The 26,733-nt window shown below is 56.1% G+C and overlaps 3 protein-coding genes across 6 annotated transcripts in view; all 3 read left to right on the forward strand.

The window, feature by feature from the left end:
* Positions 1–8,868, forward strand: part of PRPF8 (pre-mRNA processing factor 8) — a 35,869-nt gene extending 27,001 nt beyond the window's left edge. The window contains exons 33-43 of the mRNA XM_055256343.2: positions 410–647; positions 788–916; positions 2,731–2,844; positions 2,926–3,099; positions 3,956–4,149; positions 5,475–5,714; positions 5,808–5,949; positions 7,706–7,846; positions 7,941–8,080; positions 8,185–8,387; positions 8,539–8,868. Coding sequence (XP_055112318.1) covers positions 410–647; positions 788–916; positions 2,731–2,844; positions 2,926–3,099; positions 3,956–4,149; positions 5,475–5,714; positions 5,808–5,949; positions 7,706–7,846; positions 7,941–8,080; positions 8,185–8,387; positions 8,539–8,693 — 1,870 coding nt within the window. The 3' untranslated portion in view covers positions 8,694–8,868. The remainder of the gene's footprint in view (positions 1–409; positions 648–787; positions 917–2,730; positions 2,845–2,925; positions 3,100–3,955; positions 4,150–5,474; positions 5,715–5,807; positions 5,950–7,705; positions 7,847–7,940; positions 8,081–8,184; positions 8,388–8,538) is intronic.
* A 522-nt stretch (positions 8,869–9,390) lies between these two features.
* On the forward strand, positions 9,391–13,349 carry LOC129469573 (rab-interacting lysosomal protein). Of its 2 annotated transcripts, XM_055256366.2 has the most exons (8): positions 9,405–9,914; positions 9,986–10,079; positions 10,182–10,288; positions 10,450–10,695; positions 10,999–11,144; positions 11,537–11,659; positions 12,506–12,589; positions 12,882–13,349. In XM_055256366.2, exons 1-8 carry the CDS (start codon positions 9,687–9,689, stop codon positions 13,057–13,059), a joined length of 1,206 nt encoding a protein of 401 aa, XP_055112341.1. In that variant the 5' UTR covers positions 9,405–9,686; the 3' UTR covers positions 13,060–13,349. The 2 variants fall into 2 exon arrangements, with proteins under 2 accessions (XP_055112342.1, XP_055112341.1); XM_055256367.2 differs by lacking the exon at positions 12,506–12,589 and having other exon boundaries at positions 9,391–9,914.
* A 108-nt stretch (positions 13,350–13,457) lies between these two features.
* On the forward strand, positions 13,458–25,444 carry SCARF1 (scavenger receptor class F member 1). Of its 3 annotated transcripts, none has more exons than XM_063629648.1 (11): positions 13,458–13,902; positions 14,223–14,284; positions 14,526–14,627; positions 15,493–16,018; positions 18,298–18,516; positions 18,921–19,049; positions 19,220–19,323; positions 20,051–20,171; positions 21,863–21,984; positions 22,069–22,215; positions 23,674–25,444. In XM_063629648.1, the coding sequence occupies exons 1-11, from the start codon at positions 13,685–13,687 to the stop codon at positions 24,531–24,533; spliced, it is 2,610 nt and encodes an 869-aa protein (XP_063485718.1). In that variant the 5' UTR covers positions 13,458–13,684; the 3' UTR covers positions 24,534–25,444. The 3 variants fall into 3 exon arrangements, with proteins under 3 accessions (XP_063485718.1, XP_063485720.1, XP_063485719.1); XM_063629650.1 differs by having other exon boundaries at positions 22,106–22,215; positions 23,674–23,913; XM_063629649.1 differs by lacking the exon at positions 18,921–19,049.
* Positions 25,445–26,733: the final 1,289 nt, after the last annotated feature.

The raw sequence follows: 26,733 nt of genomic DNA on the forward strand, positions 1-26,733 counted from the left end.
GGTGGTCCGCGCCTGTAGTCCCAGCTACTCAGAAGGCTGAGGTGGGAGAATTACTTGAACCTGGGAGGCGGAGCTTGCAGTGAACCGAGATGGCACCACTGCGCTCCAGCCTGGGCGACAGAGCTAGACTCCATCTCAAAGAAAAAAATAATAATAATAAAAAATAACCCATGTATTTTCCATTAGCTCCATACTTTAATGTAGTCATACTTTTTTACTTTACCTAAGTGACAGGAAGTGGCCCATTCCTCCTGTGGGTCACTGATTCTCTTCTCCAGCCTGTATGTACACATGAGCAGAGTGTTGTCAGCCTGGCCAACAGTCTTTCTTCCTCTGTAGAGTTGGCAGTTTGTCTTGTCTGGGGCTGTCAGCCTGGTCTTAACTTTTCTTGACCGTTTTATCCTCACAGTGCCTATGGAAACTGGTTCCCAGGCAGCAAGCCTCTCATACAGCAGGCCATGGCCAAGATCATGAAGGCAAACCCTGCCCTGTATGTGTTACGTGAACGGATCCGCAAGGGGCTACAGCTCTATTCATCTGAGCCCACTGAGCCTTATTTGTCTTCTCAGAACTATGGGGAGCTCTTCTCCAACCAGATTATCTGGTTTGTGGATGACACCAACGTCTACAGAGTGACCATTCACAAGGTGAGTGTTAGCAGCAGTGTATGGGTGCGGGACTCTGTACATGGCTGTGGGAGAGTTAATGGGCTAAGTGTGTACACATGCTGGGAAGAAGACAGGATGGTGATGTGTAGGCCATGCTAACAAATGCGGTCCTTCTCTAGACCTTTGAAGGGAACTTGACAACCAAGCCCATCAATGGAGCCATCTTCATCTTCAACCCACGCACAGGGCAGCTGTTCCTCAAGATAATCCACACATCCGTGTGGGCGGGACAGAAGCGTTTGGGGCAGGTGAGCAGGTTTAAAGATGAAGAGGCCATAGAACCATGTTGCCTCTTATTCTTGGGGTGGACTTGGTAATATTTACTGGTTTGTTAGATGAAAGGCTGAGAACATCTCATTTGAACTTATCCCCTGAATTCCTTGGGAAGTATTCTGTGGGAGGTCTAAGAGTATATGAGGTGCTTTGTTCCCTTCCAGCTGGTCTGTTTCCTGAATTTCTAACCTTGAACAGGGCTATCAAAAATCATTTTTCCAAAGGCAACGCATATTCTTTTTTTTTGAGCAGGAGTCTCACTCTGTCGCCCAGGCCGGAGCACAGTGGTGCAATCTCAGTTGACTGCAAGCTCCGCCTCCAGGGTTCACGCCATTCTCCTGCCTTAGCCTCCCGAGTAGCTGGGACTACAGGCGCCCGCCACCACACCCGGCTAATTTTTTTTTTTATTTTTTAGTAGAGACGGGGTTTCAACGTGTTAGCCAGGATGGTCTCGATCTCCTGACCTCGTGATCTGCCCGCCTCGGCCTCCCAAAGTGCTGGGATTACAGGTGTGAGCCACCGCGTCTGGCCAGCAACGCATACTCTCTCTTTTTTTTTTTTTTTTTTTTTTTTTTTGAGACGGAGTCTTGCTCTGTTGCCCAGGCTGGAGTGCAGTGGCCTGATCTCAGCTCATTGCAAGCTCTGCCTCCCGGGTTCATGCCATTCTCCTGCCTCAGCCTCCCAAGTAGCTGGGACTACAGGTGCCCGCCACCACGCCCGGCTAAATTTTTTGTATTTTTATTTTTATTTATTTATCTGTTTTTTTTTTTTTTTTTTTTTTTTTTTTGAGACGGAGTCTCGCTCTCGCCCAGGCTGGAGTGCAGTGGCGCCATCTCTGCTCACTGCAAGCTCCGCCTCCTGGGTTCACGCCATTCTCCTGCCTCAGCCTCCCGAGTAGCTGGGACTACAGGCACCCGCTACTATGCCTGGATAAGTTTTTTGTATTTTTAGTAGAGATGGGGTTTCACTATGTTAGCCAGGATGGTCTCGATCTCCTGACCTCGTGATCCACCCGCCTCGGCCTCCCAAAATGCTGAGATTACAGGTGTGAGCCACCGCGCCCAGCCTAATTTTTTGTATTTTTAGTAGAGACGGGGTTTCAGCATGTTGGCCAGGATGGTCTTGATCTCCTGACCTCATGATCCACCCGCTTCAGCCTCCCAAAGTGCTGGGATTACAGGCTTGAGCCACCGCGTCTGGCCCAGCAACGCATATTCTTGAAACATCCACTTTGACCAAATCTCTACCTCAGAACTCTTGCTGAATTAACTCTTCTTTAGCTTCCTAGACATTCAACATCTGGCTGGGCTGTATCTGTCCAGCCAGTTTCTCTTCCTTTACATTTGTAGCATGTTTCATCTTACATTCAGTCCAGGATCTTAGTAACCCAAACCCCTGTTGCTCATCTCCATATCTGTGTTTTGCTTATATTTTTCTTTCTAGAATGAACTCCCCTCTTTGCTCTTAAACACAGTCCCTCCTTAAGACACATTTTTTTGTGCAGCTTTTTTCTGATCCTGGTAGCCTTAATTTCTTTTGTTCCTGAACTCTGTAAAACAGTATATAGTTTAGCACATACTCTTGTGTCAGCTTGTGGTATTGTCTTGTTGAAAGGGGCTGTCAGCCTGGTCATTGGACAAGGCCATTTGATACTCTTTCTACCTTCTAAGTGCCTAACATTTAATGTTCAGTAGAAACATAGTTGGATTATTTCAAAACTAGGATATTCTGTTCTAGTTGATCTGGGAGGGTAGAGACTAAATTTCCATTTTCTTCTCTTGCTTTTAAGTTGGCTAAGTGGAAGACAGCTGAGGAGGTGGCCGCCCTGATCCGATCTCTGCCTGTGGAGGAGCAGCCCAAGCAGATCATTGTCACCAGGAAGGGCATGCTGGACCCACTGGAGGTAAGAGGGTTGGGGGGGTAGGAGAAAAGAGACCTTGAGACTTTTAGGCTGTTTCTCATCTTGGACTTGATCTTGTCTTAGGTGCACTTACTGGACTTCCCCAATATTGTCATCAAAGGATCGGAGCTCCAACTCCCTTTCCAGGCATGTCTCAAGGTGGAAAAGTTTGGGGATCTCATCCTTAAAGCCACTGAGCCCCAGATGGTTCTCTTCAACCTCTATGATGACTGGCTCAAGACTATTTCATCTTACACGGTATGAACCTCGGGAAGAGAAGACCGCTGGAGGAGGAGTAGGTTTAGGGTTAGGAGAAGATCCTATGTCTTAGGTTTTTGCCATTTTCACATTTTTAGCCTATAGATTGGGTGAGAACTCTGTTGACTTTCATGAGAGTTTAAGACCTTAAAGTTAAAAATCAACTCTTGGGGCCGGGCACAGTGGCTCACCCCTGTAATCCCAGCAATTTGGGAGGCTGAGGTGGGTGAATCACCTGAGGTCAGGAGTTCAAGATCAGGCTGGCCAACATGATGAGACCCCATCTCTACTAAAAATACAACAAAATTAGCTGAGTGTGGTGGGACGCACCTGTAGTCCCAGCTACTCGGGAGGCTGAGGCACCAGAATCACTGGAACCCAGGAGGCAGAGGTTGCAGTGAGCTGAGATGGCACCACTGCACTCCAGCCTGGGCGACAGAGTGAGACTGTCTCAAAAAAAAAAAAAGGCCAGGCACAGTGGCTCACACCTGTAATCCCAGCACTTTGGGAGGCCGAGGCAGCGGATCATGAGATCAGGAGATCGAGACCATCCTGGCTAACACGGTGAAACCCCATCTCTATTAAAAATACAAAAAATTAGCCGGGTGTGGTGGCAGGCGCCTGTAATCGCAGCTATTCGGGAGGCTGAGGCAGGAGAATGGTGTGAACCCGGGAGGCGGAGCTTGCAGTGAGCCAAGATCATGCCACTCTACTCCAGCCTGGGCGACAGAGCGAGACTCCGTCTCAAAAAAAAAAAAAAAAAAAAAAAAAAGTCTTGGGTTTCATGAAAGATTAGGATTAAAGCGGGAGAGCCTCAAGCAGCTGACCTACCCCACTCTTCCAAATCTTTTCCCAGGCCTTCTCCCGTCTCATCCTGATTCTGCGTGCCCTACATGTGAACAATGATAGGGCAAAAGTGATCCTGAAGCCAGACAAGACTACTATTACAGAACCACACCACATCTGGCCCACTCTGACTGACGAAGAATGGATCAAGGTCGAGGTGCAGCTCAAGGATCTGATCTTGGCTGACTACGGCAAGAAAAACAAGTGAGCAGTGCTGGTGGGGAGACAGACAGGAGGTCTATATATGGTTTTCTGGGGTTTGGAAGCACTTAGGCTTAGAAGTTTCTCAAGAAGGCCAGGTGTGGTGGTTCACACCTGTAATCCCAGCACTTTGGGAGGCCAAGGTGGGTAGATCATTTGAGGTCAGGAGTTTGAAACCATCCTGGCCAACATGGTGAAACCCCGTCTCTACTAAAAATACAAAAATTAGCCGGGTGCAGTTGTGCTCACTTGTAATCCCAGCTACTCAGGAGGCTGAGGCAGGAGAATTGCTTGAACGTTGTGGGCAACGGTTGCGGTGAGCCGAGATCGCGCCACTGCACTCCAGCCTAGGTGACAAGAGTGAGACTCTGTCTCCAAAAAAATAAAGAAGTTTCTCAAGAAATTATCTTGTCTTAGCCAGGCTTGAGTGCTCATGCTAATAATACCAGCGCTTTGGGAGGCCAAGGTGGGAGGATTGCACGAGGCAGGAGTTGAAACCAGCCTGATCACCAAAAGAGACTGACCCCATCTCTACCAAAAAAAAATTTAAAACAGGTGTGGTGGTACACGCCTGTAGTCCCAGCTTCTTGGGGGCTGAGGCAGGAGGCTTGCTTGAGCCCGGGAGTTTGAGGCTGCAGTGAGCCATGATTATGCCACTGCACTCCAGCCTGGGCGACAGAGCGAGACCCTGTCTTGAAAACAAGGAAAGAAGTTATCTTACAGAGTCTCATAGAAGAGAGATACGGCAGTGTCTTCCAATAGTATGGGAAGCGTCCGTGTTTTAGGGCTTCAGTCTGACTCTTGGCCATTGTTTCTCACTGTTGCCATTTCGAACAGGGCATTTCTTTACTGTCCATACATGGTAAGAATCTTGAACATCCGAGACCCTAAGTATCCAAGACTGCTACCAACACAGACACACCTTCCTCCCCCCGTCTCCCTCCCTGTCATCGTGGCAACCAAAACTATCCATAGGGTGACGGACAATACCACCTCTGATTAAGAACCAGTAGTCTAGGGTTTCTGGGGTTTCCATTTCTGAGAATTGTTTCCTGCCAGAGCATTGTTTTGGTCAAGGAAGCGTGGGGTTTACGGATGCTGAACAGTGGGAAGGTGCACACGCAGTGTGCCGCCGTCCTGCTTGGATCTGACAAATCTTGGAAGTGTTAGTGCACCTCCGTTTCACACTTCCTGTAGAAGCAGCTCTTGCGGATTGTCTGGGGCATGAGTATAGGCTGCCCTGTCCTACCAAGTTACACCCTTTCCATTGAGGCAAAAGTGACCAAGGGGAAGGGATCCTTGTAATAGAACCCACACTATCCCCACAGTGTGAACGTGGCATCACTGACACAATCAGAAATTCGAGACATCATCCTGGGTATGGAGATCTCGGCACCGTCACAGCAGCGGCAGCAGATCGCTGAGATCGAGAAGCAGACCAAGGAACAGTCGCAGCTGACGGCAACACAGACTCGCACTGTCAACAAGCATGGTGATGAGATCATCACCTCCACCACCAGCAACTATGAGACCCAGACTTTCTCATCCAAGACTGAGTGGAGGGTCAGGTACTGTCGGGCAAGAGGGTGGGGATGGAAAGGCCGGCTGCACTACCTAAGGTGCTGGGCTGAGCAATGCTGACACTCCCTGCCTGTTTTTAGGGCTATCTCTGCTGCCAACCTGCACCTAAGGACCAATCACATCTATGTTTCATCTGACGACATCAAGGAGACTGGCTACACCTACATCCTTCCTAAGAATGTGCTTAAGAAGTTCATCTGCATATCTGACCTTCGGGCCCAAGTGAGTAAGTGGACTCAGCTAGGCCACAGTGTGTGCCCAACACATTTTGTGCCTAAAACTCAGACCTGAGATTGTCTGGAACTTGAGATGCTGGTTTCAAGATTCATGGATGAGTAATTATACAAGGATAGCCAAAACAACGAGGAGGGTTTTGGCCCCATGAGATAGCAAAAGCTGTGGCAGCTGAGAGAAGGTAGTAAATGTAGTATTGGCCTGATAGTATTTGGAAGAGAACAGATATGGTCAGAAACAAATTCCTGACCAGGTGTGTGCGCTGGCTCACGCCTGTAATCCCAACACTAGGCTGGGCACAGTGGCTAATGCCTGTAATCCCAGCACTTTGGGAGGCCGAGGTGGGTGGATCACCTGAGGTCAGGGGTTTGAGACCAGCCTGACCAATAGGGTGAAACCCCGTCTCTACTAAAAATACAAAAAATTAGCCAGGCATGGTGGCATGCGCCTGTAGTTGCAGCTACTAGGCAGGCTGAGACAGGAGAATTGCTTGAACCCGGGAGGTGAGGTGGAGGTTGCAGTAAGCCAAGATCGCGTCACTGCACTCCAGCTTGGGCAACAGAGCAAGACCCTGTCTAAAAAAACAAAACAAAACAAAAAAAACGTGGCTGTAGTCCCAGCTACTCAGGAGGCTGAGGTTGCTTGAACACAAGCAGTAAGCTTTGATGACCCCACTGCACTCCAGGCTGGGCACAGTGGCTCATGACTGTAATCCCAGCACTGTTGGGAGGCCGAGGTGGGCCCATCTTTTGAGCCCAGGAGTTCAAGACCAGCCTGGGCAACATGACGAAATGGTGTCTCTACAAAAGAAAAAAAAAACTAGCCAGGCATGGTGGCGCACACCTGTAATCTCAGCTCCTCAGGAGGCTGAGGTGGGAGGATCACCTGATCCTGGAGGGTGGTGAGTGTAGTGAGCTGAGATCATGTCACTGCCTGCTAGCCTGGGTGACAGAGTGATACCCTGCTTCAAAAAAGAGAAAAGATGCATAACTTTACTAGTGTATCAGGGATAGTCATAGTTTATAAAACATCATTTTGGGCCAAGGGGGGTGGATCACTTGAGATCAGGAGTTTAAGACCAGCGTGGCCAACATGGCGAAACCCCGTCTCTATTAAATATATGAAAACTAGCGGGGCGTGGTGGCATGTGCCTGTAGTCCCAGCTACTCAGGAAGCTGAGGCAGGAGAATTGCTTGAACCCAGGAGGCGGAGGTTGCAGTGAGCTGAGATCACACCACTGCACTACAGCCTTGCCGACAGAGTGAGACTCCATCTCAGACGCACTATTTAGTGGCTGTCAGGTTGGCAAATTTGAAAAGATTGTTAATATCCTGTGTGGGTGAGTTTATAGTAAACAGATCCTCTTACTTTGTTGGTGATAATGTAAAATTTAAAATAGCACCAAGTGCTGGTTTTCCAGATGTTTTCAGCTTGTGAAAATACATTGAGCTTTATGTATGCTCATTTGCTTATGAATACTATACTTAATAATCAGCTGGGGAGCTTGTGAGTAGCGCAGATTCCTGAACCCCACTCAGGAGATTCTGACGTGGTAAGTCCGAGATGAGGTCCATGTTTAACATTTTGAACAAGCACCCCAGCTGATTCTGATACAGGGAGTTCTGATCACGTTTTAAGAAACTCTGTCCGTGTTCTTGGGAGAAAGAAGGAAACAGAGGGCCGGCAGCTCCAACTCTGAGCTGGTACTAAGAAGAGTTTTGGTTCCTGACCCCTTTGTCTCCAGATTGCAGGATACCTATATGGGGTGAGCCCACCAGATAACCCCCAGGTGAAGGAGATCCGCTGCATCGTGATGGTGCCGCAGTGGGGCACTCACCAGACCGTGCACCTGCCTGGCCAGCTGCCCCAGCATGAGTACCTCAAGGTAATGGGGAGTGATGGAGCCTGGGAGTGTGGAAAAGCCGGTGTGATTCCTGTCTGTGGGTGGGATTCAGCTCTGTACTCCTCTTTACCTATAGGAGATGGAACCCTTAGGTTGGATCCACACTCAGCCCAATGAGTCCCCGCAGTTATCACCCCAGGATGTCACCACCCACGCCAAGATCATGGCTGACAACCCATCTTGGGATGGCGAGAAGACCATTATCATCACATGCAGGTGGGCCTGGGCTCCTTGGGAGGAAGTATGGAGGGGCAGGGATTGCAGGCCAGGGCCCAGAACAGTGGCCCGAGCTGTTACTCTGGTCCCCGTCCCTCCCCCAGCTTCACACCAGGCTCCTGTACGCTGACGGCCTACAAGCTGACCCCCAGTGGCTACGAGTGGGGCCGCCAGAACACAGACAAGGGCAACAACCCCAAGGGCTACCTGCCTTCGCACTACGAGAGGGTGCAGATGCTGCTGTCCGACCGCTTCCTGGGCTTCTTCATGGTCCCCGCCCAGTCCTCATGGAACTACAACTTTATGGGTAGGTGGAAGGAGCCTGGGGATGTGGGGGTAGAAGTAGGGATAAGGTGAGGCCATTGCCCTTTGCACTTGGGGCCTGGCTGGCTTGGAGGTGGCACAGGCCGCATGAGGCAGGAGCCCTGTTAACACTGGCTGTTTCCTTCTCCCCGAAGGTGTTCGGCATGACCCCAACATGAAATATGAGCTGCAGCTGGCGAACCCCAAAGAGTTCTACCACGAGGTGCACAGGCCTTCCCACTTCCTCAACTTCGCTCTCCTGCAGGAGGGGGAGGTTTACTCTGCGGACCGGGAGGACCTGTATGCCTAGTGCCTGTTTCCTGCCTCCTGCTTCAGCCTCCCGAGGCTGCAGCCTCAGCCCCTCCAGACAGGCCACTGACATTCAGCAGTTTGGCCTCTTTCCCTCTGTCTGTGCTTGTGGTGGTGACCTCCTGAAGGCTTGTCATCCTGAATAAAATATTGTAATAAATTTTGTATAAACAGGAGTTCAGGGGCAGGTTTGTTTTTTTTTCCCCCGAACTCAAATTCTGGATTTAGGTCTAACAGGAGGCTGGACTGGAGCGGTTCACAGCAAGGTGCTGGGCTCAGCTGTGAAGGAGGAGTGTGAGGCCCCTTCCTGTTCAGGGCTTCGGGGGAGATAGTCCCAGAACTCAGTGGAGACCTGAGGCGGGGCTGGGCTTTCACACTCCGCTGCCTTGACCACATTTGCTGCTTTCTCTACGAAACTACTTGGAAGCCCTCGCCTCCTTTCCACAGTTGTGGGAGCAGTTGCCCTTTCCCGGGTCTAGGAACTCCGGCTTGTGCTGAGCGGCTGTGGTGTCACGCCCAGCCCTTTAAGCTTTCTGTCTCAGTCCTGGACAGGAAAACAAGAACACAGGCAGGCAGTTTGTGTACAGCCGGGCGGAGGCCAGAGACCGGCCGCCTACCTGTCACCTCTCGCCTGGAGCGGGCCACTGCCAAGTTGGCCCCATGACTGCAAACGGGCGGAGCCTGGATTGGGCCTGTGGGGAGGGCGCCACCAAAGTGGCCACTGGCAGCCCTGAGCCTCAGCTCTTGGACGCCTGGCTGGAAGTTGGCTGTCCTGTTTCCTGTGACCTTGGGAGTAGAAAGGACAGGGCCCAGGGGGCCTAGGGCACTATCTCCCTTCCCCACGCCTTCTCCCTTCCTCGTTCCTCCCCACCCTTCTCGCTTCTACCCCGCCCACACCGCCCTAAACGGCTTCCTGGGGCGGAACTGTTTGGCTTTTCCCCGTCCTAGTTGGGGGTGGGGGGCGGGGGGTCGCAGCCCTAAGTCTCTGGGAGACATGGAGCCCAGGAGGGCGGCGCCTGGGGCGCCTGGCTGGGGGTCTCGGGAGGCCGCGGGGTCGGGAACGGCCGCGGAGCTTGTGTACCATCTAGCTGGGGCCCTGGGCACTGAGCTGCAGGATCTGGCGCGCCGTTTTGGACCGGAGGCGGCGGCCGGGCTGGTGCCGCTAGTGGTGCGAGCTCTGGAGCTCTTGGAACAGGCTGCCGTGGGGCCCGCCCCGGACTCGGTGAGTCACGGCCCTCCCCTTGCCACCCACGGGGCCGACAGGGCCGAAGCCTGAGATTCGGGTCTCCCCAGCTGCAGGTGTCGGCGCAGCAAGCGGAGCAGGAGCTGCGGCGGCTGCGGGAGGAGAACGAGCGCCTCCGCAGGGAGCTGCGCGCGGGGCCACAGGGTAAGCGCAGCCCCGGCCAGGGCAGGGCGGGTGGCGACCGGCTCGGGTCCTCCCCTCCCTCCCGCGGGCCGCGCGCCGCCGCTAAGAACGCCCCTTCCTCAGAGGAGCGCGCGCTGCTGCGGCAGCTCAAGGAGGTCACGGACCGACAGCGTGACGAACTCCGGGCGCACAACCGCGACCTGCGGCAGCGCGGCCAGGAGACCGAGGCGGTGAGGGCGGGGCGCGGGCGGGGCGGGGCTCCGGGGGCGGGGCGGGGCTCCGGGGGCGGGGCGGGGCTCCGGGGGCGGGGCGGAGAGAGGCAGGCGCGGGGTGGGGCGGGCTCCAGAGGCCCTCGGTGCCCCGCCCACCCCACCCTTTGCTCCGCTCCCAGTTGCAGGAGCAGCTGCAGCGCCTCCTGCTGGTGAACGCTGAGCTGCGGCACAAGCTGGCGGCAGTGCAGACCCAGCTGCGCGCCGCGCAGGACCGCGAGAGGGAGCTCCAGCAGCCTGGCGAAGCTGCGACTCCGCAGGCTAAAGAGCGAGCGCGGGGGCAGGCCGGGCGGCCCAGGCACCAGTACGGACAGGAGCCCGAATGGGCGACCACCGGCGCAGGCGCCCCGGGGAACCCTGAGGACCCGGTGAGTGCCGTATGAAGGCAAGGACCCAGCCCAGGACTCAGCGTCCAGCGCTCGGTGGGCGCTCGGGCAAGGTTTGCATGCTGCACAGCAGGTGGGCCAGGAAGCGGGGAGGTGGCAGACAGATATGCGCCCCCGGCCGGCCTCGGCCCCCACTCTCAGCTGGAGCACTGCTCTGTTATCTGTTGGGGCACCCTTGCCCCCCAAGTCTCCCGGCCCGTCACTTCCTCTAGCATTCCCATGATGGCCCTGGGGCGGGGGAGCGCCAGCCGAGGCGACCCTCTGACCATGCCTGTCCTTCCAAAGGCAGAGGCTGCACAGCAGCTGGGGTGCCCCTCGGAGGCAGGGCAGTGCCGCTTCAGTCGGGAGGAGTTTGAGCAGATCCTTCAGGAGAGGAATGAACTCAAAGCCAAAGTGTTCCTGCTCAAGGAGGAGCTGGCCTACTTCCAGCGGTGAGGACGCTGGGAAGCCGGGGGGCCTCCGATCACCCCACATCATTCTCCAGTCATTGACACGTCCAAAGTGACATGTGCAAGGCCTGCCTTGGGAACTGGGAGGACATGAATTGCACAGCCCTTGCCCTCCTGCAACGTCATCCAGACAGGGGAGAGGGACAGTGCAAAGGGTCGCAGCTGCAGCAGCCAGGGCAGCTCTCCTAGGAGGGGGCCACGGGGCCACCTAAGCTAAGGTCTGAGGGTGTCAGCAAGGCAGAGCGCTTCAGGTGTTCAGGGAAGAGCTGCGTGCACAGGTACCAGGAGTGATGCCTGCGGCTGGCATCTCCACTGCTGGCATCCCCATGGCTGGCATCACCGGGGCTTTCTCCCTCCCTGCCCCTCTTTTGTAGGGAGCTGCTCACAGACCACCGGGTCCCCGGCCTTCTGCTTGAGGCCATGAAGGTGGCTGTCCGGAAGCAGCGGAAGAAGATCAAGGCCAAGATGTTAGGGACACCAGAGGAAGCAGAGAGCAGGTAGGTCCCTGCCTGCATTCCCACTGAGCCAGGCCTCCCTCCCTCATTCTGCTGAGCCTGATGACCCAGCCTGGTCACCCTCTGAGCCCACTGTCTCAGACTGAGGCTGTCACCCCAACCTGGTCACCCCTTGAGCCTCCCTAGCCTGGCCGCTTCTAGGGCCTGCTGACCTGGTCTGGCTGTGTCCCGTGTCCGCTGTCCAGCCTGCGCCCTTCTCCCTGGATCTCACCACTCCCCTTGCCTTGCCTGCCGTCCATTCTGCCTGACAACGCTGCCTCTCCACATTCATTCTTCAAGTTCCTGTCTTGGCTGGGTCTGTTTATTCTCACCGGGGTGAAACTGTAGCCGCGGCTGTGTCAGGGCCTGCTGTGTGTCAAGCTATAAAATAAAGCCTTGGCAGGGCGCGGTGGCTCACGCTTGTAATCCCAGCACTTTGAGAGGCTGAGGTGGGTGGATCACCTGAGGTCAGGAGTTCGAGACCAGCCTGGCCAACATGGTGAAACCCTGTCTCTACTAAAAATACAAAAATTAGCCAGGCGTGGGGACAGGCGCCTGTAATCCCAGCTACTCAGGAGGCTGCGGCAGGAGAATCGGTTGAACCTGGGAGGCGGAGGTTGCAGTGAGCTGAGATCGCGCCACTGCACTCCATCCTGGGCCACAGAGCGAGACCCTGTCTCAAAGAAAAAAAAAATTAAAAATTAAAGCCTCGACATCCTGCATCTCCTCAGGGTTGCCTTCTCACCAACCCCAGGGTCCCTGCAGTCCCTCCATCCCCCCTGCTGGATTCCTGTTGTCCCTCGGGGCCTTGATCAATGGCCCTCACTTCTCCTCTCTCCTCTGTCTCAGTGACGATGAGGATGGCTCGTGGCTTCTGCTCTCCGATGATAAGGGAGATCCTCCCCCACCCCCGGAGTCCAAAATACAGAGTTTGTATGTTGGGGGAAGGGGAAGGGGAAGGGCAAGAGTGTGGGGAGGGAGGAAGGGCCCTGGCTGGTCCTTCTCAGGATCCCCTTTCCCGCTTCTCTGCCTGTCACCCTGCTGTGCTTGGCTCTAAGCACACCCTCCCCTCCTGCTTCTCTGGCCCTGGCCCCCATCACCTTCACACTCCCTCAGGCTGCCCTTTCTTCCCCCTCTCCCCTTTTCTCACCAGCCCCTGCCCTCACCCATATCCTTGACCTCTCTGGCTTCCTCGCTCAAAGTGCCTCTGGCTGTCTCTCTCCAGCTTTGGTCTATGGTATCGGGGTAAAGCCGAATCCTCTGAGGATGAGACCAGCAGCCCTGCACCCAGCAAGCTAGGGGGAGAAGAGGAGGCCCAACCACAGTCGCCAGCTCCTGATCCGCCCTGTTCTGCCCTCCACGAACACCTTTGTCTGGGGGCCTCAGCCGCCCCAGAGGCCTGACTTAGGGGTCTGGCTGTGGAAGGATGCGTGGTCTCAAATGAGGACAGGGCTCCCGCCTTCGCAGCCCTCGTCAGGGGTCTGCCCCAATCCTGGCCTGCACCAGGGCAGGACGGGGGCTCAGCCTGCCTCCCACTCTACGTCTGTACCGAGCCTCTGGGGCCAGATACAAGAGTGCCTCTCTGCGTCTCAGTTTCCCCATCCGTGAAATGAGAGCTGACTGCCTACCTCCCAGGGCTTTGTGCAGACGGCCTGAGCTCATGTAATAAAGAACTGCCCGTAATACACAGAAACTGTTCTTCGCCTGTCTGTCCACGTCTGTGCCGCCTCCCAACCCTGCCAGGAGCAGAGGCTGGCTGAGGGGTCCTCGCGGGTCTCCTTGCTCCGTCACTGGGTGGGGTGGCTTCTTGGAGCTCAGGCCTTGCTTTGGGAGTGTGGCTTGATGGAAAGCCGTGGCTCCCACCCTCACTCCACCCCCTTCCCTGGCCCCGGCACCCAGGGACCTGCAACTTCATTCTTCTGGCCCTTCCAGGCCCAGGCCAGTCAGCCCTGCCATTGCCTTCCTTTCCCTTTCTTTTTTTGAGTGTCAGTCTTTCCAGCCACCCCCTCCCTCTCAGGGAGGTGCCTCATGGCAGCCCGCCCCTCCGGCCTGGTTTCCTCAGGAAAAGCCCTGAGAGGAAGCAGGGAGGGGGCTGGGAGCTGTGGGGGCCAGATGAACCTGAGCCCTCCCACCGAGCTGGCCGCTATGGGGCTGGGGCTGCTGCTCCCGCTGCTGCTGCTCTGGACTCAGGGGACTCAGGGGTCAGAGCTGGACCCCAATGGGCAGCACGTCTGTGTGGCCAGCAGGTGGGTCTCGTGGGAGTCTGATGCTGGTGGTTGAACCGGTGTTGAGGTCGTTAGGGGAAGGAGGAGACTAGGAAGGGGGCTTAGGCTGAAAGGAAGGGGCTGCTGATGGCGGTCTGGCAGGTAGTGGCTAGCCAGGGCGGATGGTGGAAGGGTCAGGGAAGGAGAGGGGAGGGGCTGGGGACCCTAGCTATAAAGATCCGCTAGGCCTCTCCAGGGGACTAAGGCAGCCTCCCCCACTTCAGCCAGAGACAGTGATCCACCTCGCTCGGGGCCAGGCTGCACCCCGCGCCATGTCCGGCTGACCCCTTTTTGCCCCACAGCCCCTCTGCTGAGCTGCAGTGCTGCGCAGGCTGGAGGCAGAAGGATCAAGAATGCACCGTCCGTGAGTAGCCAGGACAGACCCTCAGCCAAGGAGAAGGGAGGCCGTAGCCCAGTGACAACCCTTCCTTCCTACCCCCTGGAGCCTGCCCCTCCTGATACCAGGAGCCAGGGTTTCTCCTGTGACGTCCCCCAGGCCTGAAGGGGCACCTCTTGAGGAGGCATGGCCCCTGGAGCCAGTGAGAGGGCAGGGGTGTCCCCTGGTTCTGCTCCCGTCTTTCCAACCTGGGTGGGGTGTCTTTCAGCCATCTGTGAGGGGCTGGACGCCTGCCAGAAAGACGAGGTGTGTGTGAAGCCGGGCCTCTGTCGATGCAAGCCTGGATTCTTTGGGGCCCGCTGCAGCTCCCGTGAGTCTCAAGGGCCAGATGAAGTTGCTGGGCAGAGCTGGGTAGGGGGGCAGTGGTGTGGGGGCAGGCAAGGCAGGTAGCCATGCAGCCTCAGAACAGCAGGGCCAGAATCCCTCCCAGCTTCACTGAGGAATTGCAATCCAGAGACAGGAAGTGACACACACTCCCGAGAGATGGCCTGAGTCACCGGGTTTTTACCCACGTCCACAAAGCGCTGCCTACCTGAGCATCTTCCTCTTCCACTTCTCAGAAAACCTGTGATTCCCCTTCATTGCAAAATGAGTGTATTACTTGTCTTTCCCACATATGCCTTATACATGGGCGACAGATGGAAGGGGGCCCCTGGCCGGGCTCTCTGCCCTCTCTGGCAGAAAGAGAGGGAAGGGAAAGGGGTTGGGAAGCAGGAGAGCCAGAGGGTGGGCACCAGGAATCAAGGAATCACTAGGGGAAAGGTGGCTTCTCCTGACACCCTGGCGGGCAGTATCCAGGCCTGAGATCGGGAGGAAGCCAGCTCTCCTCCAGCCCAGCAGAGATCCATCTGGGCGGAGAGGAGCAAGCGTGGAGGAAGGCCCACCAACCTCGGTGCCACACTCTGGGCAAGTCCCCTGCCCACTCAGGATCTCTGAGTGTGTTCTGGAACGTGAAGTGGCAGGCTGAGCCTCCCACTAATGGCTAAGGGTTTTCTGTAGGTCAGAGCGGACAGGAAGTGAGTGTTGCCCAGGACAGGCTGCCGGATGTTCCGAGGGTCTGTCCCCGGCTCTTGGAGGGTGGGCCCAGCGCCCCTTTTCCTTGCGGAAGGGGATGCAGGGTAAGGGTTTGCCCGCGGCCCTGAGCCCGCTGACCCCTCCCGTCCCCACCCCCGCAGGCTGCCCGGGCCAGTACTGGGGCCCCGACTGCCGTGAGAGCTGCCCCTGCCACCCGCACGGCCAGTGCGAGCCAGCCACGGGCGCTTGCCAGTGCCAGGCCGACCGCTGGGGCGCCCGCTGCGAGTTCCCGTGCGCCTGCGGCCCCCACGGGCGCTGCGACCCCGCGACCGGCGTGTGCCACTGCGAACCGGGCTGGTGGTCGTCCACGTGCCGCCGCCCGTGCCAGTGCAACCCCGCGGCGGCGCGCTGCGAGCAGGCCACGGGCGCCTGCGTGTGCAAGCCGGGCTGGTGGGGGCGCCGCTGCAGCTTCCGCTGCGCCTGCCACGGCTCCCCGTGCGAGCAGGACTCGGGCCGCTGCGCCTGCCGGCCGGGCTGGTGGGGTCCCGAATGCCGGCAGCAGTGCGAGTGTGTGCGGGGCCGCTGCAGCGCCGCCTCCGGCGAGTGCACCTGCCCGCCCGGCTTCCGCGGAGCGCGCTGCGAGCTGCCCTGCCCGGCAGGCAGCCACGGGGTGCAGTGCGCACACAGGTGAGCGGGCGGGGCGGGGGCGGACACAAGTGAGCAGGCGGGGCGCGGCGGACACCGGTGGGCGGGGCGGGGCGGGGGCGGGGTGGAAACTGGTGAGCGGGCAGGGTGGGGGCGGGGCGGGCACAGATGGGCGGTCGCGGGAGGGGGCTGAGGTGGACACAGGTTAGCGGGGCTGGGACACAGGCAGCGGGCTGCACTCACAATAAGAAATTTCATCCCTGGCTCGGCGCGGTGGCTCACGCCTGTCATCCCAGCACTTTGGGAGGCTGAGGCGGGCGGATCACCTGAGGTCAGACAGGTGAGCGGGCAGGGTGGAGCGGAGACAGGTGGCCGGGGCGGGGCGCCGGGAGGAGGGGTCAGGGCTTCGCCGTGCTCCTCTCAAAAAACATACAAAGCAGAGGGACGAGAAAGGGGAAAAGACGGCTAGGTGGGGTGGCTCACACCTGTAATCCCAGCACTTTGGGAGGCTGAGGCGGGTGCATCACCTGAGGTCAGGGGTTCGAGACCATCCTGGCCAACATGGTGAAACCTCGTCTTTACTAAAAACACAAAAATTAGCCGGGCCGCGCCTGTAGTCCCAGGTACTCAGGAGGCTGAGGCAGGAGAATCGCTTGAGCCCTGGAGGCGGAGGTTGCAGTGAGCCGAGGTCGCACCACTGCACTCCAGCTTGGGCCACAGAGCGAGACTCCGTCTCAAACAAAACAAAACAAAAACTTTAAAAACCCTTTGTTGCCTCAGGTCCAGCCCCACCTGCTCGTTTCATCGATTACTGCTGTGCAAAAAATACTAGCACTGCTAGCAAGCCAAATGTAGATAATAAGTGGATAGAGTGGCCAAGGGTCCTGGGCAAGGTCCCTTTAGGGCTCAGTGGCTTTCAAACTTTGACCGGCTGCACTCACAATAAGAAATTTCATCCCTGGCTGGGCGCGGTGGCTCACGCCTGTCATCCCAGCACTTTGGGAGGCTGAGGCGGGCGGATCACCTGAGGTCAGGAGTTCAAGACGAGCCTGACCAACATGGTGAAACCCCGTCTCTACTAAAAATACAAAAATTAGCCGGGCGTGGTGGTGGGCGCCTGTAATCCCAACTACTTGGGAGGCTGAGGCAGGAGAATCACTTGAACCCGGGAGGCGGAGGTTGCAGTGAGCCAAGATGGCGCCATTGCACTCCATCCAGCCTGGGCAACACAGCGAGACTCCGTCTCAAAGAAAATAATAATAAAATAAAATAAAAAATAAAAATGCTGGTCAGGACCAGCTAAATGGCTTTTATAAACTGCCCTTCTTCTCCCCACTAATGGATCTAACCCAAGTATATGATCCCAGCTAGTGAAGCATCTGAGGGAGAACCTTCAGGTAACTGTTAGGCATCAATGGGAAATTAAGATATGGCACATGTGAAATTATATTGGTAACAACAGTGGTCTCCAACCTTTTGGCACCAGGGACTGGTTTCGTGGCAGACAATTTTTCTGTTATTACACTGTAATCTATAATGAAATAATTATATGACTCACCATAATACAGAATCAGTGGGAGCCCTGAGCTTGTTCTCCCGCAGCTCAATGGTGCCATCTAGGGGTGGTGGGAGACAGTGACAGATCATCAGGCATTAGAGCCTCATAAAGAGCGTGGAACCTGGACCCTCCCGTGCGCAGTTCACAATAGGACTGGCGCTCCTGTGAGAATCTAAGGCCGCCGCTGATCTGGCTGGCAGTAGAGCTCAGGCAGTCAGGCTCCCCCGCTGCTCATCTCTATGCTGCCACCCAGTTCCTAACATGCCACAGACTAGTACCAGTCCATGGCCCAGGGTTTGAGGACCCCTGGGTGAAAACACTTTACATTTTTTGTATTTTGTATGATGGGGCAGAAGACACTACTGAGTCCCATTCACGCCAGACCTGGGGGCGGCTCAGTGTGGAAGAAGGAAAAGTGAAAAGAGCAGGAGGGAAGACCTGGCAGACCTGGCAAACGGGACTCAGAGCTTGGTGGTGACTTGCCTGCCTTGGCTGGGCTGCTGGCTGCTGATGACCCTGGGACCCAGGGAAAGATGGTCACAGAGCAGATGCTTCAAAGGAAAGGGGTGGGGTCCTGTAAGAGCTCTCATTTGTCTTCATTGTACAACGTGGGGAAACTGAGGTGCAAACCTGCCTGAGTGACCCAGGTGGGACCCAAACACTCTCCAGGGCCCCCGAAGGCCTGCGTGGAGTACAGGGATTGGAGGAGTGGGTGCTCCATCCATCCACCCCCACTGCTCCCACGAAGCCCTTCTCTTCCCAGCTGTGGCCACTGCAAACACAATGAGCCATGCTCCCCAGACACGGGCAGCTGTGAGTCCTGCGAGCCGGGCTGGAATGGGACCCAGTGCCAGCAGCCCTGCCTGCCTGGCACCTTTGGCGAGAGCTGCGAACAGCAGTGCCTTCACTGCCAACATGGGGAGGCCTGTGAGCCAGATACTGGCCACTGTCAGCGCTGTGACCCTGGCTGGCTGGGGCCCAGGTGAGGGCACCATTCTGTTCAGGGTGAGGTACACCTCCCCCCAGGACCCTCAGCTCAGCGGCTGTGTCTGAGAGCACCACCCCTCCCCGATACACAGGTTCATGCGGCCCCAGGGGCCTCCCTCCTGTTGAAGACTAGGGGACAGCAATGGGTTCTGGGGGGCCTGGGCAGGATCCCAGCTCCCTCCCCTCTGAGGCTTCCTGCCCTCCTCCCCCTCTGGGGACTTGTCTGTCACCTGCTGGATTCGGCCCCAAGTTCAAGGCCCTATTTGCACCTGAGCTTCACTGCTGAGGAGTGGCCAGTTGGGTCCTTGAGTCCAGGAGCCCGGGGCGGAGGGGTGGGGCCCCACGGTGGGGGCCAGGCCTGCCTTGCTCTCCCCTTCCCCGAGTCTTGCCTCACCCCAGGTGTGAAGACCCCTGCCCCACTGGCACCTTTGGGGAAGACTGTGGCTCTACCTGCCCCACCTGTGTTCAGGGGGCCTGTGATGCTGTGACAGGGGAATGTGTCTGCAGTGCCGGCTACTGGGGGCCCAGGTGAGGACGGGGGTCCCCGGGGGCAGGAGAGTGCCAGGGGCCTAGGTCAGGCCTGTGTGCAGCATTTCCTGAACTTCCCTGGACAGTGCCCAGAAATCTCCCTGCCCGTCTCCTGCCTGCCTCCCCAACTTCACCCAGCCCTCAGCCTGCCTCTCCATGTTACTCCATAGCTGCAACGCCTCCTGCCCAGCCGGCTTCCATGGAAACAACTGCTCAGTTCCTTGTGAATGCCCAGAGGGACTCTGCCACCCTGTCTCTGGGTCCTGCCAGCCAGGTAAGGTGGAAGAAGGCTGCAGGGTGCAGTAGCCAGGGAAAGGTGGGCCCTTCACATGAGCTCCAGGGCAACTTCCTCACCAGGGAGTCTGGGCGCACTTCAGAGACATTCTTTTTTTTTTTTCCTTAAGACGAGGTCTTGCCCTGTCACCCAGGCCAGAGTGCAGTGGCATGATCTCAGCTCACTGCAACCTCCGCCTCCCAGGTTCAAGCCATTCTCCCCTCTCAGCCTCTTGAGTAGCTGGGATTACAGGCGCACGCCTCCATGCCTGGCTAATTTTTGTATTTCTAGTAGAGACAGGGTTTCACCATGTTGGCCAGGCTGGTCTCGAACTCCTGACCTCAGGTGATCCGCCCACCTCGGCCTCCCAAAGTGCTGGGATTACAGGCATGAGCCACTGTGCCCGGCCCAGAGACATTCTTTATACCTGAGCTCTGTGTGGATGCTCTGGGGTCCCCTGAAGATGTGACAGAGCCCCTGCCCCTGCGAAACCAGGCTAGAGCCATGAAATGGGCAGCGGGGTGGCGGGACACTGACATGGGCTCAGGGGCAAGAACCTGTGAAATGGGCCACAGAACCTGTGGAGGGGACACGCCAGCAGAGGGGCTGCCCGGAGGCAGGGAGAGACCCCCAGGAAGAAGCTTCTGGGTAGCAGGCAACTCAGAGCAAAGACAGGATGTGTAGGAGACAGGAAGGCCTGAGTGTCCCCCGTCTCTGGCTCCCCCAGGCTCTCACCGTCGGGACGCCGCCCTCATCGCGGGCAGCCTTGTGCCTCTGCTGCTGCTCTTCCTGGGCCTCATCTGCTGTGCCTGCTGCTGCTGGGCCACCCGGTCAGACCTCAAGGACAGGTGAACGCCAGCCCATCCCTTCCCCACACAGCTCAGGCCACAGGCTGGGAGCAGGAGGGCATCTGGTTTCCTTGTGGGGTGGGGAGGGCTGACCTTGTCACCCACATGGGTCATAGGTGATGGGGGTGAGGAGGGCTGGCCTTGTCACCTACATAGGTCAGAGGTGTTGGGGGTGAGGAGGGCTGGCCTTGTCGCCCACGTGGGTCAGAGGTGATGGAGGTAATTGGCAGTGGCCATGGCCTAGAGACACTGGAGACACCGGGTCAGCTGCCTGCCCTCCTCGGAAGCCTTCGATGAGGAAGTTTCTGAGTTGCATGGGCACCAGGCTGGTGAACTGGAGCCTGCAGCGGGAGGCAGAGAGCTGACACCGGCGGGGACCAGAGGAGGAGGGCTGGGACCACGGAAGGAGCAGCCCGGCTCTGGGCCAGGAGGGAAAGAGAACAGGCCTCAGATGGCCCACAAAGGAAAGTGACATCAATGTCTGTGCAGCGGTTTAGCAGAGAATGTAGCTGCCTGAGAGACGGAGAGGGGAGGAAGGGTTGGGCTGGTGGGGCCCGCGCAGGGGGGCTTGTGCAGAGCTTTGTTCCTTTATGAAACCTCTTCACATTCCAGGCTCCTTTGAGACTCAAAACAGCGTGGAGGTTTGGAACAGGGAGTGTGGGGCCGGAAGGATTATGGTCCTCAATTCCCAGAGGACATTGAGGCCCAAGGTGATCTAGTTGGTTATTGACACACAGGAAGCCCCTCTGCACCTTTTTGGACTCTTCGTCTGGTGCTCTCTGACTAGTTCCTGCCCTAGTCCAACAGCACGTCCTCCTCTGTGCTTGGCCCAGGGTGGCAAGAAGCCCCTTGCAGGGACACGAAGACGGGTGCAAGTGCTGTTGGAGGAAGGGTGAAGAGCGGAGCAGTCTCCTCCACATGTGGGGGTAGAGCAGAGTGGGAACAAGGGAAGGCTTCCTGGAGGGGGTGTCATTTGAGACAGGTGGGCCGGGCGCAGTGGCTCACGCCTGTAATCCCAGCACTTTGGGAGGCCGAGGCGAGCGGATCACCTGAGGTCAAGAGTTCAAGACCAGCCTGGCCAACATTGTGAAACCCCATCTCCACTAAAAATACAAAATTAGCTGGGCGCGGTGGTGGGCGCCTGTAATCTCAGCTACTCAGGAGGCTGAGGCAGGAGAATCGCTTGAATCCAGGAGGCAGAGGTTGCAGTGAGCCAAGATTGCATCATTGCACTCCAGCCTGGGCAATAAGAGCGAGACTCTGTCTCAAAAAATAAAGACACAGAGAGAGAGAGAATGAGAGAGAGACAGGTGAGCTGGGGCTCAGCTAGGACGATAATAACAAAGACCTGCCAGGTCCTGCAAAAAGCTCAGATAGATGATAGATAGATGGATAGATAGACAGACAGACAGACAGACAGACAGACAGATAGGATCTGTGTTACAGATGCGGAAACTGAGGCCTAGGGAGGTGACGTCTGAACCAGAGTTGTTACTCAGGGCTGTCTGACTCTAGAGCCACACTTTGTTCTGTGGCAGGCCTGAATCTTCGGCTCAATCATTTAGATTTTATTCTGCAGTCAGTAGAGTGCCACTGAAGTAGAGGTAGTCACCCTGTCACACCCTGCCAAGGTGACCCAGGTCACTGTGGGTCTTATGTACTGACCACTATTCCCTACCCTCCTCCCTCAGGCCAGCGAGAGATGGAGCTACTGTGTCCAGGATGAAGCTGCAGGTCTGGGGGACATTGACCAGCTTGGGCTCCACGCTGCCCTGTGGTTCCCTCAGCTCCCACAAGTTACCCTGGGTGACAGGTCAGTGGGCACTGGGGGTGGGGGCTGGGATTGGACAAGGCTTTGCATCAGGTCCTGCAGGCGCCTGATCTGGAGTCTCTGCAGTCTCACATCACGACCCGGAGGTCCCCTTCAACCACAGCTTCATCGAGCCGCCCTCTGCCGGATGGGCCTCCGATGACTCCTTCTCATCCGATCCTGAGTCTGGAGAGGCAGACGAGGGTCCTGCCTACTGTGTGCCACCCCAAGAAGGTAGCCCCCCAACAGCCCACATAGCCCCTGAGCAGCCCTGCCCACCACGACCCCCTCTTTAGTCCTCCAGCAAACAGTTATTTATTTATTTATTTATTTATTTATTTATTTATTTATTTTTTGAGACTGGGTCTTGCTCTGTCGCCAGGCTGGAGTGCAGTGGTGTGATCTCAGCTCACTGCAACCTCCGCCTCCCGGGTTCAAGCGATTCCCCTGCCTCGGCCTCCCAAATAGCTGGGATTACAGGCGCCCGCCACCATACCCGGCTAATTTTTGTATTTTAGTAGAGACCAGGTTTCACCATGTTAGCCAAGATGGTCTTGATCTCCTGACCTCTGGATCTGCCTGCTTCGGCCTCCCAGAGTGCTGGGATTATAGGCGTGAGCCACCGTGCCCGGCCAGCAAACAGTTACTAAGGGCCCATTCTGTGTTAGTCACTGTTCTTGGCTCCGGGCATGCAAGAGATAACAAGAAGATTCCTATCCTCACCGAGCTTAGAGTCAGATGAGCAGTCATCAGACAATGACAGGACACAGTGATATGTGTTTCCATGGGGGACATACAAGTAGGGGCTCATTCGCTAGCCATGCTGCGGTGACTGGGGTCAGGGAAGATGTGTGTGGTATCCCAGTTGAGTCTAGCAGAATCAGTAGGAGTTAGCCAAGTGAAAGTCAGGGAGAGGAGGGAATGATGTTTCAGGAAGATGGAACAGCATACACAAAGGCCCAGAGGTGAGAGGGATGTGGCTGTGTACCATCAAAAGAGTTTTAGCTTGGTTAGAGTGTGACAGTATTTCAAAGTAGGGAGACGTGGTGAGGAAAGAGTATAGAGACCAGGTGTGGTGACTCACACCTGTGATGCCAGCACTTTGGGAGGCTGACGCGGGAGGATTGCTTGAGGCCAGGGGTTTGATACCAGCCTGGCCAACATAGTGAGACCCCATCTCTACAAAAATTAAAAAAAAAGGCCGGGCGCGGTGGCTCACGCTTGTAATCCCAGCACTTTGGGAGGCCGAGGCGGGCGGATCACGAGGTCAGGAGATCGAGACCACGGTGAAACCCCGTCTCTACTAAAAATACAAAAAAATTAGCCGGGCGTGGTGGCGGGCGCCTGTAGTCCCAGCTACTCAGAGAGGCTGAGGCAGGAGAATGGCGGGAACCCGGGAGGCGGAGCTTGCAGTGAGCCGAGATTGCGCCACTGCACTCCAGCCTGGGCGACAGAGCGAGACTCCGTCTCAAAAAAAAAAAAAAAAAAAAAAAAAAAAAAAAAATTAAAAAAAAAAAAAAAAGAGTGTAGAAGTAACAGCGTCTACGTGAATTGGTCCTTCTGCCACTCTCCTCATCCTTGCCCTCTTCCTTGCCCTATTTTTGAGGCCTCCTGGAAGATGCTGAGCTGTGGGTAGGATGCACTGGGGTGGCCAGTTCAGCTCCAGCCAAGCTCTTCTGTCTCCTCTGCCAGGGATGGTCCCTGTGGCCCAGGCAGAGTCGTCAGAGGCCAGCCTGGCTGGAGGTGCTTTCCCGCCCCCTGAAGACGCCTCCACGCCATTCGCCATCCCACGCACCTCCAGCCTAGCTCGGGCCAAGCGGCCATCGGTCTCCTTTGCTGAAGGTACAAAGTTTGCGCCACAGAGTCGCCGAAGCTCAGGGGAGCTCTCCAGCCCGCTCCGAAAGCCCAAGAGGCTCTCCCGGGGGGCACAATCGGGTCCTGAGGGCCGGGAAGCCGAAGAGTCCACAGGCCCAGAGGAAGCAGAAGCACACGAGTCCTTTCCTGCAGCTGCCAGTCCCGGGGATTCAGCCACTGGCCACCGGCGGCCCCCACTTGGTGGCCGGACAGTGGCTGAGCACGTGGAAGCCATTGAGGGCAGTGTCCAGGAGAGCTCAGGCCCCGTGACCACCATCTACATGCTGGCGGGGACGCCCCAGGGACCCGAAGGCCCTGTCCGCTCTGTCTTCCGCCATTTTGGTAGCTTTCAGAAAGGCCAGGCAGAACCCAAGGTCAAGAGGGCCATCCCTAAGCCTCCACGCCAGGCCCTGAATCGGAAAAAGGGCAGCCCTGGCCTGGCCTCTGGCTCTGTCAGCCAGAGCCCCAACTCAGCCCCAAAAGCTGGGCTTCCTGGGGCCACAGGGCCTATGGCAGTCAGACCAGAGGAAGCGGCCCAGGGGCTGGGGGCTGGCATGGAGAGTTCAGGGAGAGTCCAGAAGCCAGTCTCTGGGGGTGGCTCCCCAAAACGGGATCCCCAGAAGCAAGCTAAAGAGGAAAGGCAGGAGGAACCTGAGTATGAGAACGTTGTACGCATCTCCAGGCCACCAGAACCCTGAGGACCTTGAATTTGGGGAGTGGGGAGACTGGATGGGACCGAAACTGCCCATGGACTAGACTGTGCTGTGTGCTGGAAAATGATCCCAGGGCCAGGACAGACAAACCAGGGCCTCTGCGCCTCCACAGGGAAAAGGCAAGGCTTCCAGGCCAGTTGGCCCAGGCCCCTGGCGTTGCTCCCGGAGGGGGCCAGGAAGGCCTGGGCAGAGACCCTGCAGGATGGGGTCAGGAAGGGTTGCCTGCAGGGACTTCTCTGCTGTCCTGGACCCTGTGTGCCTCAGAAGGGCTATTCTTTCTTTCATGTGCAAAACATTTTTCTGAAATGGCAAACAACCTACATGTTTGCTGATAAAAGATTGGCTAGACAAATTTTTTTTTTTTTTTTGAGATAGAGTCTTGCTCTGTCGCCCGGGCTGGAGTGCAGTGGCACAATCTTGGCTCACTGCAAGCTCCGCCTCCTGGGTTCACGCCCTTCTCCTGCCTCAGCCTCCCGAGTAGCTGGGACTACAGGTGCCCACCACCACGCCCGGCTAATTTTTTTTGTATTTTTAATAGAGACGGGGTTTCACCATGTTAGCCAGGATGGTCTCGATCTCCTGACCTCGTGATCCACCTGCCTCAGCCTCCCAAAGTGCTGGGATGACAGGCGTGAGCTACCGCGCCCGGCCTGTGAACTTTTTAAAAAGGATGTATGTGCATAAAAACAGATTCAAGGGAAAGGCACTAAATGGTATTTTCCTCTGGAAGATGAGATTGTAGGTGATATTTATTTTCTTCTGGAACTTTTGTATAGTTCGCAAATTTTCTACAGTGAACATTCTTTTTTACTTTTGTTACTAGATTGAATTTGATAAAGTATAATAAAAAGCAACGATCTTTGTTAAAAAAATAAAAAGTACTAACATTATAGACATGTATAAAGTAAAACAGAGATTTCCCTTCTCCCCAGAGGCGTCTGTGGGTCAAGAGAGAGACAGAATCTACTTTTCCCTGGCAGCTTTTTGGTCTTGTTTGAATTCTTTGCTCACATATTACCTAGTCAGAAAAGCAAAGGGGCAACCCTCCCCCCTAGGTTTATTTTATTTATTTATTTATTTATTTTGAGACGGAGTCTCCCTCTGTCACCCAGGCTGGAGTGCAGTGGTGCGATCTTGGCTCACTGCAAGCTCCGCCTCCCAGGTTCAGGCCATTCTCCTGCGTCAGCCTCCCGAGTAGCTGGGACTACAGGCACCTGCAACCACGCCTGGATAATTTTTTGTATTTTAGTAGAGACAAGGCTTCACTGTGTTGGCCAGGATGGTCTCGATCTCCTGACCTCGTGATCCGCCCGCCTCGGCCTCCCAAAGTGCTGGTATTACAGCTGTGAGCAACCACGCCCGGCCTATTTTTTAAGATGGAGTCTCAGTCTGTCACCCAGGCTGGAATGCAGTGGCATGATCTCGGCTCACTGCAACCTCTGTCTCCCGGGTTCAAGGGATTCTCCTGCCTCAGCCTCCTGAGTGGCTGGGATTACAAGTGCCTGCCACCACGCCCGGCTAATTTATGTGTTTTTTGGTGGAGACAGGGTTTCACCATGTTGGCCAGGCTGGTCTGGAACTCCCAACCTCAAGGGCCCCACCGCCTCGGCCTCCCAGAGTGTTGGGATTATAGGCGTGAGCCACCACGCCTGGCCAGGGGCAGCCCCCCCTCCCCCTTCTATCTCAGTGCTCAGAGAATCTCATCAACAGTTGAGGTGCTTTCTTTCAGATGTTTTTCTGTGTACATGTCAACAAATATTTTAAACAAAAACAAAATTTTAGCATACTAAGCATACCATTCCTCATCTTCTTTTTTTTGTTTGTTTTTGAGACAAAGTATTGCTCTGTGGCCCAGGCTGGAGTGCAGTGGTGCAATCTCGGCTCATTGCAACCTCTGCCTCCCAGGTTCAAGCGATTCTCCTGCCTCAGCCTCCCGAGTAGCTGGGACTGCAGGCGCCCACCACCACGCCCGGCTAATTTTTGTATTTTTAGTAGAGGTGGGGTTTCACCATGTTGGCCAGGCTGTTCTCGAACTCCTGACCCGCCTTGGTCTCCTGAAGTGCTGGGATTACAAGCATGAGCCACCGCGGCCAGCCTCAACTTGCTTTTTCACTTAACGACATATCCTGGATATAGTTCAATGTCCATAAATATAAAGCTAACTCTCTTTATTTAAAAAATGACT

The sequence above is a fragment of the Symphalangus syndactylus genome, chromosome 20, assembly GCF_028878055.3.
Source record: "Symphalangus syndactylus isolate Jambi chromosome 20, NHGRI_mSymSyn1-v2.1_pri, whole genome shotgun sequence".
NCBI classification, from domain to species: Eukaryota; Metazoa; Chordata; class Mammalia; order Primates; family Hylobatidae; genus Symphalangus; species Symphalangus syndactylus.